The sequence below is a fragment of the Arachis ipaensis genome, chromosome B03 (genome assembly GCF_000816755.2).
Source record: "Arachis ipaensis cultivar K30076 chromosome B03, Araip1.1, whole genome shotgun sequence".
In the NCBI taxonomy this organism is placed as follows: Eukaryota; Viridiplantae; Streptophyta; class Magnoliopsida; order Fabales; family Fabaceae; genus Arachis; species Arachis ipaensis.
In genome coordinates, this window is record NC_029787.2 from 79,909,081 (window position 1) to 79,925,017 (window position 15,937).

General features: G+C 38.9%; 1 protein-coding gene across 1 annotated transcript; it reads left to right on the forward strand.

Annotated features, from left to right (window-relative positions):
* LOC107630614 (transcription factor GTE4) lies at positions 218-5,981 on the forward strand. The gene is made up of 6 exons (XM_021119009.1): positions 218-472; positions 700-2,956; positions 3,037-3,082; positions 3,174-3,287; positions 3,382-3,450; positions 5,584-5,981. Exons 2-5 carry the CDS (start codon positions 752-754, stop codon positions 3,438-3,440), a joined length of 2,424 nt encoding a protein of 807 aa, XP_020974668.1. The 5' UTR covers positions 218-472; positions 700-751; the 3' UTR covers positions 3,441-3,450; positions 5,584-5,981.

A 15,937-nucleotide genomic window follows, 5' to 3' on the forward strand; every position in this document is an offset into this window, starting at 1 on the left:
CTAAACCACGATACTAGCGCGTGTACGAAAGTTTTGAGCATTGAACGCCACCAGCAATCCACATAACGAGAGGTTACTCAACACGCGCCACTGCTTTTACTATGGAAACATACAATTTTCTCCAACGAGACTCTCGGCCATAAAAGCCCCTCGCGCTTTACTTTTATCGTGGTTCGCACTTTCCTAGGAAAGACCTTCCTCATTGGTGCGTGAACTGCATGTTATACATTTTCACGTGAGTCTACATCCCGAATTTTGGCTAATATAATGCTTCCCGCCCCTGGCACGGCTCTTCACAGCTCCAAACGCTTCGTTTTGTTGACGCTTCTACACGAACCCTCAGTTGCCGAACACATGTGACGATTCGTTTAAACGACAATCGTTTCGACCAAGAGAGAGAAAGACGAAGTTCTAGTGAGAGAAACAACGAGAGAGACTGAGAGAGAAAGAGAGATCTGATCGGAACGCACAGGTAAACGAGCATCGAAACCCTACTGTTCCTTTCTCTCCTTGATACGTTTTCTTTGCTCTGGTAGTTTCTTCCCTTGATTTGGGGAAGGTTTCGAGTGAGCCCTAGGAATTTCGGTGGTTGATTTGGCTGTGGAATGAAGCCCTAGGGATTCTAGGTTTAGGTACCTATTTCTGTTCTATTTATTTTTCCTTCTGCCGGATTGTTAATTTTTGGGTTTAAAACCCTAGGATTTTGGGGATTTTGGGGGCTGGTGTTCGAATTAGGGTTTTGGATGCATGTATGGCTTCGGGACCTATAGATGGAGTAGATGAAGGAGCCAAAGAAAAGCAGAGATTCTCGGAGAGGAAGGTGTATACAAGAAGAGTCTTCAAAAGCACCAAGAAAGACCTCAACGCCCTGAACACCGCCACCGCCACCGCCACCGCTAAAAACGACCATACTTCTACTGCCAAAAATGAGAACACCGCAACTTCCAAACACGACGACACTGCTACTGCTACAAGTGCCACGGCCGATGCTGCGGACACTACTGCAGCCACCACAGGCACTCCCAGTGCCATCTCTCCCACTGCCACCGATACTAACAATATACCTGACAGAAGCTATGACCGTACTGTCAAGAATATTGACAGGGATGGGCCAATGGATAAGAGTCATGATGTGGTATTGGCCGAGTCACCTGCACCAGCAGCACAGCCAGTACAGCGGCTAACAGCTGTGCTGGAGGATGTGGATTTGGTGCAGCCTCAAGTGAATTCAACGCTAAAGGATGGGAGCTCTGCTCAGCAGCAAGAGAGTTCAATATTAGAGGATAAGGATTCAGCTCAGCCCCAAGAGAGTTCAAGGTTAGAAGATGAGGATTCTGCTCAGCCACAACCACAAGAGAGTTCAAGATTGGAGGATGGGGATTCTGCTCGGCCAAAAGAGGGTTCAAGATTGGAGGATGGGAATTCTGCTCGGCCGCAAGAGAGTTCAAGAGCTGAGGAGAGTTCAAGGTTGGAGGATGGGGATTCAGCCATGCAGGAAGGGAATTCTGTTCAGCCTCCCGTAGTACAGCTTTCTAATGACTCCTACAACCATCCACAGGAAGAAGCTTCTGGCCCTGATATCCGACACCATAATGATGAACCTCTGAGTGGCGGTGTAGCTCCTAGCACCCAGAACTTGCCTTCAGGGAGTGAGGCTCTGGCACCAGTGCTGCAGGACAGAATTAAGATCAATTTGTCCTCAAGGTCGAAGCAGGAGATGCGAGAGCTTCGATGGAAGCTTGAAAATGAGCTTGATGTAGTAAGGAATCTTGTTGGAAGGATTGAACGGAAACAGGGGCAGGTTGATGGGTATGGTCAGTTGAGCGTTTTACCTAGTGATGGGGTTGATAATGGAAGTGGAGCAAAGCGTTCTCTATCAGAGGTGGTTTCTGCTGGTGTTCCACGAGAGTCTATAAGGCCTTATCAGCATTTGTGTTTACCAGTGTTAGAGAATAACCAAGGGGTTGGTGAAAACATTGAAAAGGAGAAGAGAACGCCTAAAGCAAACCAGTTTTATCGTAATTCAGAGTTCTTGCTTGCAAAAGATAAATTCCCACCTGCAGAGAGCAACAAGAAGTCAAAATTGAATTTGAAGAAACATGGTGGGAGAGAAATTGGACATGGTCTTGGTATGGGATCCAAGTTTCTTAAGAGCTGTAGTTCATTGCTTGGAAAATTGATGAAACACAAACACGGTTGGGTATTTAATTCTCCAGTTGATGTTGAAGGACTTGGTTTGCATGATTATTTTAGTATTATCACCCATCCAATGGACTTGGGTACTGTGAAGTCAAGGCTGAGCAAGAATTGGTACAAATCTCCAAAGGAGTTTGCAGAGGATGTGAGACTCACTCTTCGGAATGCTATGACATATAATCCAAAGGGACAAGATGTTCATGTAATGGCAGAGCAGCTTTCAAAGATATTTGAGGATCGATGGGCTATAATAGAGTCGGATTACAATCGTGAGATGAGATATGCCATAGATTATGGGGCAGCTCCCATTGCCCCATCACCTCTCTCTAGAAAGGTTCCTACTTTTCCTCCTCCTCCTCTTGATATGAGAAGGATTTTGGATAGGTCAGAATCAATGGCTCACACTCCGAGACTCATGAACATTACTCCATCAAGTAGAACACCAGCTCCAAAAAAGCCAAAGGCAAAAGATCCTAATAAAAGAGACATGACATTTGAGGAAAAGCAAAAGCTAAGCACAAACCTTCAAAGTTTACCTTCAGAGAAGCTTGATGCTATTGTACAGATCATTAAGAAGAGAAATTCAGCACTTCATCAACATGATGATGAGATTGAAGTTGATATTGATAGTGTGGATGCTGAGACACTCTGGGAGCTTGATAGATTTGTGACGAACTATAAGAAAAGTTTAAGTAAAAACAAGAGGAAGGCGGAGCTTGCACAAGCTAGAGCAGAAGCTCAGCGGAATGCCCTGCAGAAGGTAAACCATTGAATTTTGTCAAATTGGCATTGCCTCTTTGGTGGACCGTTATTTCTAATGTATTTTATCTCTTTATTTAGAGCCAGGTACCAGTTATGTTGGACGTCCCTAGAGCAACACAAGCAGGTGAGATTCCTAAGAATCTGAGTTGTCATTTGAATCACTATTTATATCAATTTTTTTTAAAGAGATATGTTTATTGCTTTCTTATTAGCAGAAGAACGAAATGTTCATCCATCCTTGCCTGTGCAAGGGGGAAATCAAGCTGATAATGCAAGTAGGTCAAGTAGTTCAAGCAGCTCAAGCAGTGATTCTGGATCTTCTTCAAGTGGTACTTTGATTAGTAACTTTAGCTAGCACATGTTGCCTGTTATATGTGATATTTCTTATTTTGAAGTCAAATGTCCATTGTTACTCATTTGCAGATTCAGATAGTGACAGTTCCTCAGCATCTGGATCTGATGCAGGGTCACAAGGAACCTGAGTTATGTCAGGTAAAATTACAGCCTCTGAAGTTTTATTCTGCATTATACTTTGTGGCTATTATAGTTTATGCATTCTTTATCATTTTCGAATCATTACTTCTTGGTTAACACTGGTATTAGTGAGGTAGGATCCTTCATTCTGAAGTGTCATGTATGTAGCTTTGAATCTTTTCTTTTTAACCATCACTATGAGTAATGGTCTCGCCATGAATGATTTGCCTAATTGCCAAGGTTTGTGTGGTTAAGTGCATTTCCGGTGTTGCCGGCTTGTATATTGTTTGCAAACACATTCGAGTCGACCCACTCGTATTTATGTTACATATTGAAAAGTCAGTCATGTGATATGTGTTCAGTAATTACGAGGCAATTATCTAACTGAATACTTGTCTAAATTTTGTATAATTGGACCATGCTAGCATGCTACAATTAGATTATACTATTCAATATTCAATTTAGGTTGTCAGTAAAAGAATTTTAAGCTATTTTGTAAACATGCGGATGAATAGTCATTTGCTTCTTCCTCCCTCTGTTTTGATATCATCTAGTGGTATTTTGTTACCCCATTCAAGATATAGTCCATGTTCTAAAAAGTGAACAAGGTTTAGTTAAACTCCACCGAGTCATATCAGCATTAATGAGCATACAGTGTGTTTCAAAACTTATGTAGAGATCAACATAATTCTTGAGAGAATTGAATTAATTTTGAGAATTGTTTGATTTCGAACGAAAAAAAAGTTGAACTGAATTACAATGTTCAGCATATGTTTGAATTAACTTGTTTGAAATTATTCACGGTGGTTCCTCTGCCACCAACACTTCCTTTAACAACCAACATCCAGCCCCGTGCCCCCTGCTCCCCACCGTCCTCACTAAGTCTATCTATATCAAAATCCATAGAAGGCAAGACCTACAAGCATGGTTGATGATGATGGAGGTGGTGGGAGTGATGGCAACAATGATGATGGCAGTGGTGAGGCACGGTGGTTGTTTTTAATGCCAAAGCATGGGAAAAAATTTTGATTCTTGAGAGTATTGAAATCACAAGGTTTTCAATCACACTAATATAGCAATATGATGGATATCAACTTCATTGTCTACACTGTGTACTGATTCTAATTTCTTCTATTTACTTTCCTTTGATATAATTAGTTTATTCCATCTTTTTTGCTTCAAGTATGTTTATTGTTTACGCATGCGATGGACCAATTTTATTGTTAGTTACCACTAATTTTGAGTTCATTTTGTTCTTTTTCATTCTCCATATGAGCTAGTATTTTTATTTATTGAACAAGAGATTAGTCTCTTCCACTTAGGAATCAAAGGATACGATGGTGCTATACTGTCAGTTAGATTTCTGTATATTTAAATTGTATATTGGCTTTTATGATGATTTGGTTCTTAATAGTATTTTTCTATTCCTTCTCGATTTTGTTCAATCCCTGTATTTTTGTATAATGTGTATGATTTATCTCAGGTGCTATATAATATGTTTACTAAATTTTCTTCTATATTTATTCTCTCTCTGGAGCTTTAATGTCCAAAGAAAATATGCGAGTTATATGTACTGTACTTAAGTTGGCGTTGGAGCTTATAATTTGGTTATCGTTCAATTGTATTTGCTGAGTACATCATGAGTTTAAGCGCTGGACTCCTAAATCAAAATTAGCTTTTGCATTAAATAGATAAGTTATTCATGATGCTGTTTTTAATCGGATGATAATAGATTATACTTGGATTAATGCAAACTTATGACTTATCACTGGATGAAAAAATGTCAATATTGTTCTTCTGAGATGTCTTTTTTGGTTCTGCTCGTTGGAACTAGTTGTTTTATGTGGGCACTATTATAAGAGGCATTTGTGGTTTTTTGAGTACCTGAGTTGTTTAAATCCGGATTACATTTTTCTTTTTTTGGTTGTTCCACTGTCTTTATTAGCAGCTGTCAAAAATGATCGGGTGTTTACTGTATTGGCTTGTGTTGCTGATTTTGAAATGCTGGTTTCCGGTTCTCTATTTTTAACTGTCTAGGTTCTTCATTTTGATCTTCTTTACTCTCTCTATTTTCTCAAATTGTTATCTTTATGTGCTTTGCTGGTTTATGGTTCTGTTTGACTATTTCTAATTTTTTGTAATTGTTTGCAGATGTCACACATGTAGAGTAAATAGGTATTCGGTGCTTGGCTAGTTGGTTTTTGAAGACCTTACAGATTATGGATCTGTTGGATTATTGAGGGAGCATTCTGATGTCCACCATCCTCCTCCTACTGATGCAGTATAGGATTTTTGCTTCCAATTTGTTCCAGCTGTGTCTCCATCTTTACTTGTGACTTCGTTGGAATTCTTGACACGATTTCTTGTATCATAATTAGGTAGTTATTAGTTAGGGTTCCGTAGCATTTGTACATTGCTAACTACTGCTGCGTGTCGAGTTCCATTGATGACTTGCCTTTTGATTTTTTTGCTAGCAGATTCAGGATTCATGGTGTTATACAATGGTAATCTGTAATTCCAAGTTCTTTTAAGTAATTATTTGTTTCCCATGAAAAAAGCCTAAACCCCAATTAACAAGGCATTGTGTTCCCGCAAATATAAGTGGTTCAACCCTCCTCGTTAAAAACAATTTTAATTATTGGGACTATGCTAAATTAATTTTAGTCGTTGTTTAACTAAATTCTTAATCAAGACTCCCGAAAGAATTAAAAAATTAATATTATTTTTTCTCTGATTTGCGTTATTTCCTGTTTTTGGGTCTCTCTTTTGCCTTTCTCCTCCTTCCGTAGTGGCGTTCTTTTCTCTTTCTTTCTTTAATTTTTTTAACCTTTTTATGTTTCTTTCGTTCTATTTTACTATTGAGGCTGGATTTTTTTCCCATTTTTTTTATATATTTTATTTTTTATCCAAAATTTTTTATGTCATAAAACAATTGTTAGTTTCATAAAATTTATTTCTATTATTTAAAGAAATAGTAATTGTTTAGAGATTGGATTAGAACTTAACAATTAAAGCACATGTTTACCTAATATTTTTTTTTATGTTTTTCATGTTATCTTCTAGTCGGTTGGCTAAGGAATAATTTATCAGGGATTGGAGTTCCATTTAAGGGTTTGCTGCATGCACAAGGCGAAATTTGAACCTCGATGTTTTTTAAGCGAACTAGTGAGCAAACTACTATACCAATCCAACTTAGTTCATGTTCACTTAAATATTAGGATAAACAACTATTTCTATCCATAAATATTAGAACGGGGACAAATTTACCCAAAAAAAAAAAACTTTGTACCTATACAAAATGAATTTTTGTTGATAAAACTACTGAAATTCTAAAAATTTATTTAAAATTTCTAAACTATCCTCCTAATTTATCTTATCTTATATCAAATTTCTAACCCTTTCTACTACCACCACCCAAATCCTTCCTCGGCTAACTCTCGTCCCAACTACCACTATTGCCACCGCCATTGCCACAACCGCATTCTCTTTTTTACCACTACCACCACCACCATTTGAATTCCAGGAAACAAGCATCAGCCATGTGAAAAGTTCTTGGCTTTTGTAGAACCAGTGAATGACGCCGCTGACATCGCTGCCATTGCCTAGGGCAATAGTTTTTTTTACGCAATTTTACTCACAATCAAAGGATTCTTAGAAGATAACATTAATCACTCTAGACACGTCAAATATCTTCAATAGGCTTAGCACTATATTTCAAACACATGGTCATACTTCATCAAGATTGCAAGTTCAACCTTCTCTCTGTTCTTGACTTTTTCCATTACAAAATGAGGGAGATAGAGAAGTTGTTGGAGCGGTGAAAAAGAGAGAGTGAGAGAGAAGGGAGTCGGTTATGGTGGCATAATAGTGGTGAGTGAGAGTAGTTTTTGGGGCTGGGTTGAGGGTTAAAGGCCCAGTTGAAGAAGAAGAGGGCGTGGTTGAGACTGAGTCAGTTCTTGATGACTTGGAATTGGGGTTTGGGAGATTGAATCAGTAACATAATGGAACCTACGAGAGAAGGAAGGTTTGAAGATGGTTTCATTGGGGCTTTTCTTGTCTGAGACATCGGAAGCGGCGACGGCGGTAGCAGTGACGGTGGCAGCGACGGCAATGACAGTGGCGGTGGTTAGGGATGGCAAATGGGCCTAAACCCGCTGGGCCGATGACAAGTAAAACTATAAAGTGATGGAAAAATGGTTTAAAACATAAATGAAACCTTTACTTGGGATGAGTTATGGAATCCCTTCCTTGCCATAACTACAACTATGATAATTATGATGGATTAATCTCACTAAGTCAACCCTCACATCGGAGAGTAAGTTAAATGAGCATAAGTGTTCTTAACCCACAAATCCTAGCTTGCTTGCTAATTACCTTAGCAACAAATTAGCGTTAGTGGGAACAAGAACAATTAACAACCCAAGAATTACCACTAAATTTTGGACATTATGCCTCTAGTAATCCATACACTCATTTTTCCCAAGCCAAGGGGTGAAAATTACCTCATAATCAAAATTGGTATTTCATCAAACACATAGAGGGCATAAACATAAAACATGACAAAATTGGGAAATTAAGGAAAGCTATGAACCACAAATGCTCAAAATCAATAAAGGCAACTCAAACAAACATATAAAAGCCATCAAACATCAAATTAAACAACTAGGAATCCAAAATTGCAAGACTATGTAAATATGGACAAAAGAGATGAAAATAAAAGCAAGTGTAGAACAAGTGGTATAATAAAAGAGAGAATTAAAGAAATACTTACAATAAAATTGTTATAATCCCAAATCAAAACTTGAAGTATAAAATGCTCCAAATCCTAACTAAGAATCCTAAGAGAGAATTTCCTAATCTACACTACTCCTACTCCTACTATGTGTTTTTCCTATTCTAAGATGGCTCTCCTTTGTTATGTGTTGATTTGCCCTTAATATAGTCTCTCAAACTAGCCTTCAGCACTTCAGAAATGGGCCTAGAGACCCCCAAAACCGCGCAGCATGTGACTTTTTAATGGATGCATGCGCTGGTACCTGTGCGGACGCACAGATGTGTGCGTCCGCACACTTCGCCGAATTTTCACTTGTGCGTACGCACATATGGTTGTGCACACACATGCATGGCTGTGTGCTTCCTCCTTGTTTTCTTCATATTTTCTCTCTTTGTACATGCTTCCTTCCACTTTTGCTTTGTCAATCTTGCCTCTAGGACCTAAAATCACTCAACAAACATGTCATGGCATCAAATGGCATAAAAGTGGGATTAAAATCACTAATTTAAGCTAAAAAATGCATGTTTTCACATTTAGGCACAATCTAGAGAGAAAACACAAAAACATGCTATTTAGGTGAATAAATGTGGGTTTATATGATGAAATCCATGCAAATTGAGCTAAAACATATCGAAAAATATGGACTCATCAATTCCTCCACACTTAAACAAAGCATGTCCTCATGGTAAACCAACAAGGAGAAGGATAAAAGGGCAAGCAACTTATTCAATGCAACTACGTATATGCATGCAATGTATACTATGTACTATCTATACCTATTTACCTATAATATCCTATTGATTTGGTGAAAACAAACAGTCAAATTTTCAAGTAAGAATATATGTATATAGGGCTTAAGCAAAGAAGTAGCTCAATGCAAACAAAATCTAAAGAATTGATTCAACTCGTCAAAAAGAAGCAACTTGCAAGAATGCATGATAAGAAGGGTGGAAACATAGAATTGAGTGATCGAACCCTCACTAGGTGTGTATACACTCTCAACGCTCAATGTTTAGGGTTTAATCACTCAAGTCTCCTCTAATCATGCTTTCAAGAATTTGCTTTTCATCTAACAATCAACAAGTATTTAATGCATGAATGCAATTATCATGAGGACTTATTAGGATTGTAATGGGGTTAGGGTCAAGGTGGGATGAGTATATGGCTAAGTGGACTAAAGGATTGAATCTTTGATTAGCTCAATTACCCAACTCAACCTATATCAATCTAATCACAAAAATATGCATTCTAACCACCCATTACTTCTTTTCACACACATTCATGCCTTAGTTTCTATTCAAAACACATATGCATTTTTTATTCCAATTTTTTTTCTTTTTCTTTGGGATAACTTATTTTGTCCCCTCTTATTATTTTTTTTTTCATTTCATTTTTTTTCTTTTGTTTTTCTTTTCTATTTTTTTTTTCGTTTTCTATGACAAATGCATATGGTTAAGGCAAATTGATACATGAATGTGCACCTATTTTTCCAGATTTTTTTTCAATAAGTACCCAAAACAAAATTTTTCTCTACCAATGTTTCCTAAAATTTCTCCCACACTTAAATGACACACACTCCTCAACCTAAGCTAATCAAAGAAGCAATTCAAGGTTATTCATGGTTTTTCGCTTAAGGTTGTGATGTGCTAACAATTAGAACAAAGAGGATTAAAAAGCTCAAAAGGGGTTAAAAAAGGTAGGTGCAAGGGTAGGTCCATATGGGTGAGTGAGTTTAATTCAAAGATGGCCTCAATCATGCTAAATGCAATCAACACATCAAACATTGGAAATAAAGAATCAAGCAAAACCAAGATTACAATCATAGAAGGAGATATAGCACACAATGAACAAAAATTGTGGTTATAATGTGTAACCACTCATTAAAACTCAAAAACTCACAAGGTATTTTGTTCTTTCCTCTTCTATGTTCCATAAAAAATTCATTCAAGCAAGTTTAAAAAACAATTTTCCAAGTCAATTCAATAGAACGCCCTAAACAAAATTCTTGGAAAATCCTTGTTGTTTTTCATCAAAATTATTTCCTATATGTATGTATGATGTGATGGATGTAATTTTCAAAATTTTTTTAATTCTATTTCCTAATTTTCAACAAGCAAAAATTAACATGAACAATTAGGATAAAATTAAACTAGGTGCTATACTATTCACATCACCCAATCACAACTTCTATCTATGACATATATACTAAGTGAAATATGCAAAAATGCAACATATAAAATATATACCAACTAAAAATGTAAAATGCAATAGTATAAGCTAAGATATATATACTAGAAGAGAATGCAATGCAACAATTAAAAATACTCCAAATATATACACGAAACCTAATAAAAAGAAACAAAAATAAAGTGCAAAGTGTTCGAAAAAGAAAGTTTACGCCCCAAAATGACGAATCCTCCCCACATTTAAGCATTGCACGGTCCTCTGTGCCCAAACACAATCTGGGGAGAATGTCTCTCAAGAACTCCACCTTCGGTTGGTGGATGCGGGGGATCGGGTTGTGTAGAAATCGCCAAGTCCAAAGCATTCTCGGCATCTCCATCCTCGGCGTCCTCCTCCTCTACCGGCTCCTCGCCTTTATGTCTCATTCTCGAAAAGAATGGATAAAGTATAATTAAGAATCATAGGGCAAGTAGCACAAAAATGGTAAAGGAGAGAGTAAATAAGCATCTAATTGAGGAATTTTGCATAGTGGTATGGAATGATGAAAATGATGAGCCATGTGTGTATTCCAATTATGCGCGCGGTTAAAATACACATAACGGCTGGTTAAAATGGCCTCCACACAATCAAAAAGTGAAGAATGAGTTCCCCAATTAAATGTCCTAAGATGCAAGTAATAAATGAGCATCATTCAAGCACATGCAAACTTAGACAACTACAATAAGAGTGAATTGAATGTAGGAATTATTGGATATTGATGGTGTGCAAGTGAAAGAGCAAAAGTGATGTAAATTAGCACAACAAACAATAATCAATGCAATGATGAAAAGAGAATTACTTATTCATCCTTAGAAAAAATCAAATAATCACATGGTTAAGGTGTTTGTTACAAAAAGTGACGAGTCTTGATAGAATCAAGCCAAGTCAACTCAAACAAATGCAAAGTATTCACAAAAAACAAGGACCTTGTGATGTGATTATATTAATTTAAAATCCATAGTGAACAAGCAATTCAGTTCAATTCACTAAATTCTATGTGCACTCATAAAAAGTTCACCTAATATGCAACAAAATGTAAGTATGTAAATCCAATTAGGTGATAGTAATTTAAGGCAAAGTATATGTGTATTGATGAAGTTCAATCAGCAAGCAACCCAATCAAACAACAAGAAAACACTTGCAGTTTATTTACCTAACAAACAACTTAAAGCAAAACAAATATAATTACTAAAACAAAAATGAGATGCAATGAAAACGAAGTAAAACAAGTAGAAAATAAGGTTAAAAAAAAAAAAAGAGAAGAGGGGGATGGAGTGGGCGGGAAGTGCGTTAGGGCTTATTTAAAGTGGAATAGGAATGTTGCCCAAAACAGCACCTGTGCGCATGCACAGGTACGTGTGCGTACGCACAAAAAGGTAAAACAGGGGGTGTGTGTGCTCCCACGTGGCGTGCGAGTGCTCCGAACAGAGAGGGAAATAAGACGTGTGCGTGCGCACCTAAGTGTGCGGACGCACAAAACTTTTTTTTAAGGGAATGATCATGTGTGCGTGCGTACACAGGTCCGTGCGCTCGCACAAAAGTGAAAAGGAAAGGGATTCATGTGCACAGACTGTGTCAACGCTCCCAACAGTGGGAGTGTATGGATGTGTGCGTGCGCACAGCTCTGTGCGCTCGCACAAGTAGTGCGAATAAGGGGATGCGTGCGCACGCACAGGGTGAAAAATACAGGGAAATGCGCGCGCACAAGGTGTGCTGGCACTGCGAACAGTGGGCAATACAAAGAGTGTGCAGGCGCACAGGCTTGTGCACTCGCACAAATCACGAAACTCACAGTTGTGTGCGCACGCACAGCAGCGTGCGTACGCACAGATGCCCTGTTTCAAAAAAAAATTTTCTTTCAAAAACTAAAGCACCAAGCCTTAACTCAACCCAGATTCAACCCCAAAACATTCAAAACATCACAAAATCATGATCCATATGCAAATGAACACATCTACGCTAAAATTAAACTAATCCTAAGCTAACTAAGACAAGCAAACATGCAATAAACTAGGACTATAAACAAAGAGAAAGGGTAAGAAAGATGTTACCGTGGTGGGGTGTCTCCCACCTAGCACTTTGGTTTATAGTCCTTAAGTTGGACTCTTTGAGGAGACTCTTGCTAGGGTGGCTTGTGTTTCCCCTCCTCCTTGAACCTCCATCCAAGCTTGCACTTTGTAGGTCCTCCGAGATCCCATATTCTAGGTATCCGGTCACCTTGTTGTTGATTTCTATGTTCTAAGCCGGATGGACAAGCTATCAGTCTACCCTTGTAGCACCTCAACACTCATCGGAAATCACCCAATTGTGCTTGACATCCCACTTGAACTCCAATTCTTGAGTTGATTATCTTGAAGAACCTTGGATTCACTTGACAACCAACACTTCTTTCTCTACCATGTACCAACCCAAGAAAGATCTTGAGTTGGTAATCCGTCTCCAAGAGAGTATATTGATGGGGGCCAATGAAGTTCATAGATGAAATTGCCACCCAGTCAATGTGCTCTTGGTTGTCAATTCCTTCCTTACCAACCTCTTCCTCCTCTTCCCCATCACTCACATCATAGCATGGAGGTTGTGAGAAGTCTACCTCCATGTCTCTCTCAAACTCATTGAAAAGAGACTTATTAGGATCATTAAGGGGATTGACTAAGGAGGACAAAAAATCATCGATGATGGAATCCTCATCTTGATCAATCTCCCTCAATTCTTCCTTTCTCTCCTCCGACTCACTTATCTCACCTTCCTCCCCATGTTGTGCTTCAAACCTTAGCTCCTCTTCATCCACTTGAAATTCCATGCTCTCCTCTTCTCCACGCCCTTCAATTGCTCCTTCACATCCTCCAAGAGGAGGGCCTTAATCAGATGAGCGTAAAAGGACTAAGCGGTTCACCGCTTCGGCTATGGTTGCCACAAATTACCCTTGTGTCCTTCAAAATCCTTCTTGCTCTTGGAGAAAGGCTTGAAGGTCTTGTGGTTCTTGGGCCAAGGATGAGAAAGTTTCACATTGTGATGAAAAAAGGGTTTCATAGTTTGGGAGAAGGGTGGTATATGTAAGAGGTGACTCATGTTGGTAGGTGTTTTGAGGTGGTAAGTAAGAATGTGGTTGTTGGTATTGGTGTGATGTTTGAAAATATGGTAATTGAGGGTTATGTTGAGGGTATGGTTTATAGGCATATGGTGGTGAAAGTGTATAATCAAGATGAAATCCACTATATCCTTGGTTTAGCAATGCATATTGGGGAGGGTTTTGCTCATTGTAGTATAGAGGAGGTTGCTCCTCCCAAAATAGATGCTCCAATCCCAATAATGCAATCCAAAATTGAAAATATCAAGCCCTACAAAATGATAACAACCAAACTCCAAACCAAGAGGGTGATAACTCATAGAAGAAATAGAAATATTGTTTTGGGGGGAAGTGAGAGAGATGAGAGAGAGAGAGAGGGGGTGAGAGAGCGTGGGGGGAAAACACTGAGAGGGGTAAACATAGAACACAAGACAGAGATGCAAGGATTTGGAATCGAGAAGAATACCGAAGACTTGAGAGAGAGTCCTTCTCAATCTTCGTGGATAACCTTCCTGAAGACATTTCGAAGAGAGAACTGTTTCAACTGTTCAACTGGACGGGATGTATAAATGATATATATTTATCACGAAAACAAAAAAGTGACAATATATATATTTTTGCGTTCATACGATACACGACGAAAGGAGGAGCATTGAAGGCTATAAGGGAGATGAATCGATTAAGGTTGAGAGGGAAAGTGATTTTTGTGGGGGGAAGCGAAGTACATGAGAATGTCAGGTACGAATGAGAAGAAGATAACACAGAGAGAAGCAGATATTCGAACCACTATTGGCCGACCACAACGCAAGGAGGTTCAGGGAGAGACGCCGATGAATACAATAGAACCAAGAAAAGATAAAAAAGTCGTAGATCCACATGGAAATGGATAGACAAAAAAAGTGGAAGTAGCTGTGGCAAAGGAAAACCTGGACTGGTTACAAAGAAGCCTCGTAGGAGGGACAACAACGGCTATGAATTTTACCTCGTTAAAAGATCAAATTGCGAAAAATCTGCCTCAAGTTACCCAAGTACGAGAACTGGGCGCATACAAAGTTTTGCTGACTTTTGATAGTGTGTTAAGTGCTGAAGAGACATACACCTTCAAAATGAACAACCTTCTGCAGTTTTTTCATAGTGTGTAGAGATGGGAAGAATAAAAATGAAGTGAAACTAGAAGAGTGTGGTTAGAATGCTTTGGGGTACCGTTGCATGCCTGGTCCGTGGATACGTTCAAAACCATAGGAAGTCAATGGGGTGATGATGAGCGGATAATTTATACGCTTTTTGGCATTGTTTTTAGTATGTTTTTAGTAGGATCTAGTTACTTTTAGGGATGTTTTCATTATTTTTTATGTTAAATTCACATTTCTGGACTTTACTATGAGTTTGTATATTTTTCTGTGATTTCAGGTATTTTCTGGCTGAAATTGAGGGACTTGAGCAAAAATCAGATTCAGAGGTTGAAGAAGGACTGCTGATGCTGTTGGATTCTGACCTCTCTGCACTCAAAATAGATTTTCTGGAGCTACAAAACTCAAAATGGCGCACTTCCAATTGCGTTGGAAAGTAGACATCCAGGGCTTTCCAGCAATATATAATAGTTTATACTTTGCTCAAGTTTAGACGACGCAAACTGGCGTTCAACGCAAGCTCTCTGCCCAATTTTGGCGTCCAGCGCCAGAAACAAGTTGCAAAGTGGAGTTCAACACCCAAACTGGCACCAAAACTGGCGTTCAACTCAAGGAATGACCTCTACATGTATAACACTCAAGCTCAGCCCAAGCACACACCAAGTGGGCCCCGAAAGTGGATTTATGCATCAATTACTTACTTCTGTAAACCCTAGTAGCTAGCTTATTATAAATAGGACTTTTTACTATTGTACTAGAGAGCTATCAATCTTTGGACGCCTGGTTCTTAGATCAGAGGGGCTGGCCATTAGGCCATGCCAGGACCTTTCACTTATGTATTTTCAACGGTAGAGTTTCTGCACTCCATAGATTAAGGTGTGTGGTGCACGAAATTGTGATGTCCAGGCTCAAACAATCCCTGGTAATGGCTCCAAAGCTTGGTGCTTTCTTCTTAATTCATAATTGTCACAACTTCGATACAACTAACCAGCAAGTGCACTGGGTCGTCCAAGTAATACCTTACGTGAGTAAGGGTCGAATCCCACGGAGATGCCAGTTTGGGCGTTCAACTCTGGTTTTGGATCCTTTTCTGGCGCTGGACGCCAGATTTGGGCAGAGAGCTGGCGTTGAACGCCAGTTTACGTCGTCTATTCTTTGCCAAAGTATAGACTATTATATATTTCTGGAAAGCCCTGGATGTCTACTTTCTAACGCAATTAGAAGCGCGCCAATTCGAGTTCTGTAGCTCCAGAAAATCCACTTTGAGTGCAGGGAGGTCAGAATCCAACAGCATCAGCAGTCCTTCTTCAT

Coding starts and splice junctions, on each gene's coding strand:
- LOC107630614 (XM_021119009.1), top strand. CDS start 752: ATGGCTTCGGGACCTATAGATGGAGTAGATGAAGGAGCCAAAGAAAAG. Junction 3,083..3,173: donor CCCTAGAGCAACACAAGCAG/GTGAGATTCCTA, acceptor TCTTATTAGCAG/AAGAACGAAATGTTCATCCA. Junction 3,288..3,381: donor TTCTGGATCTTCTTCAAGTG/GTACTTTGATTA, acceptor ACTCATTTGCAG/ATTCAGATAGTGACAGTTCC.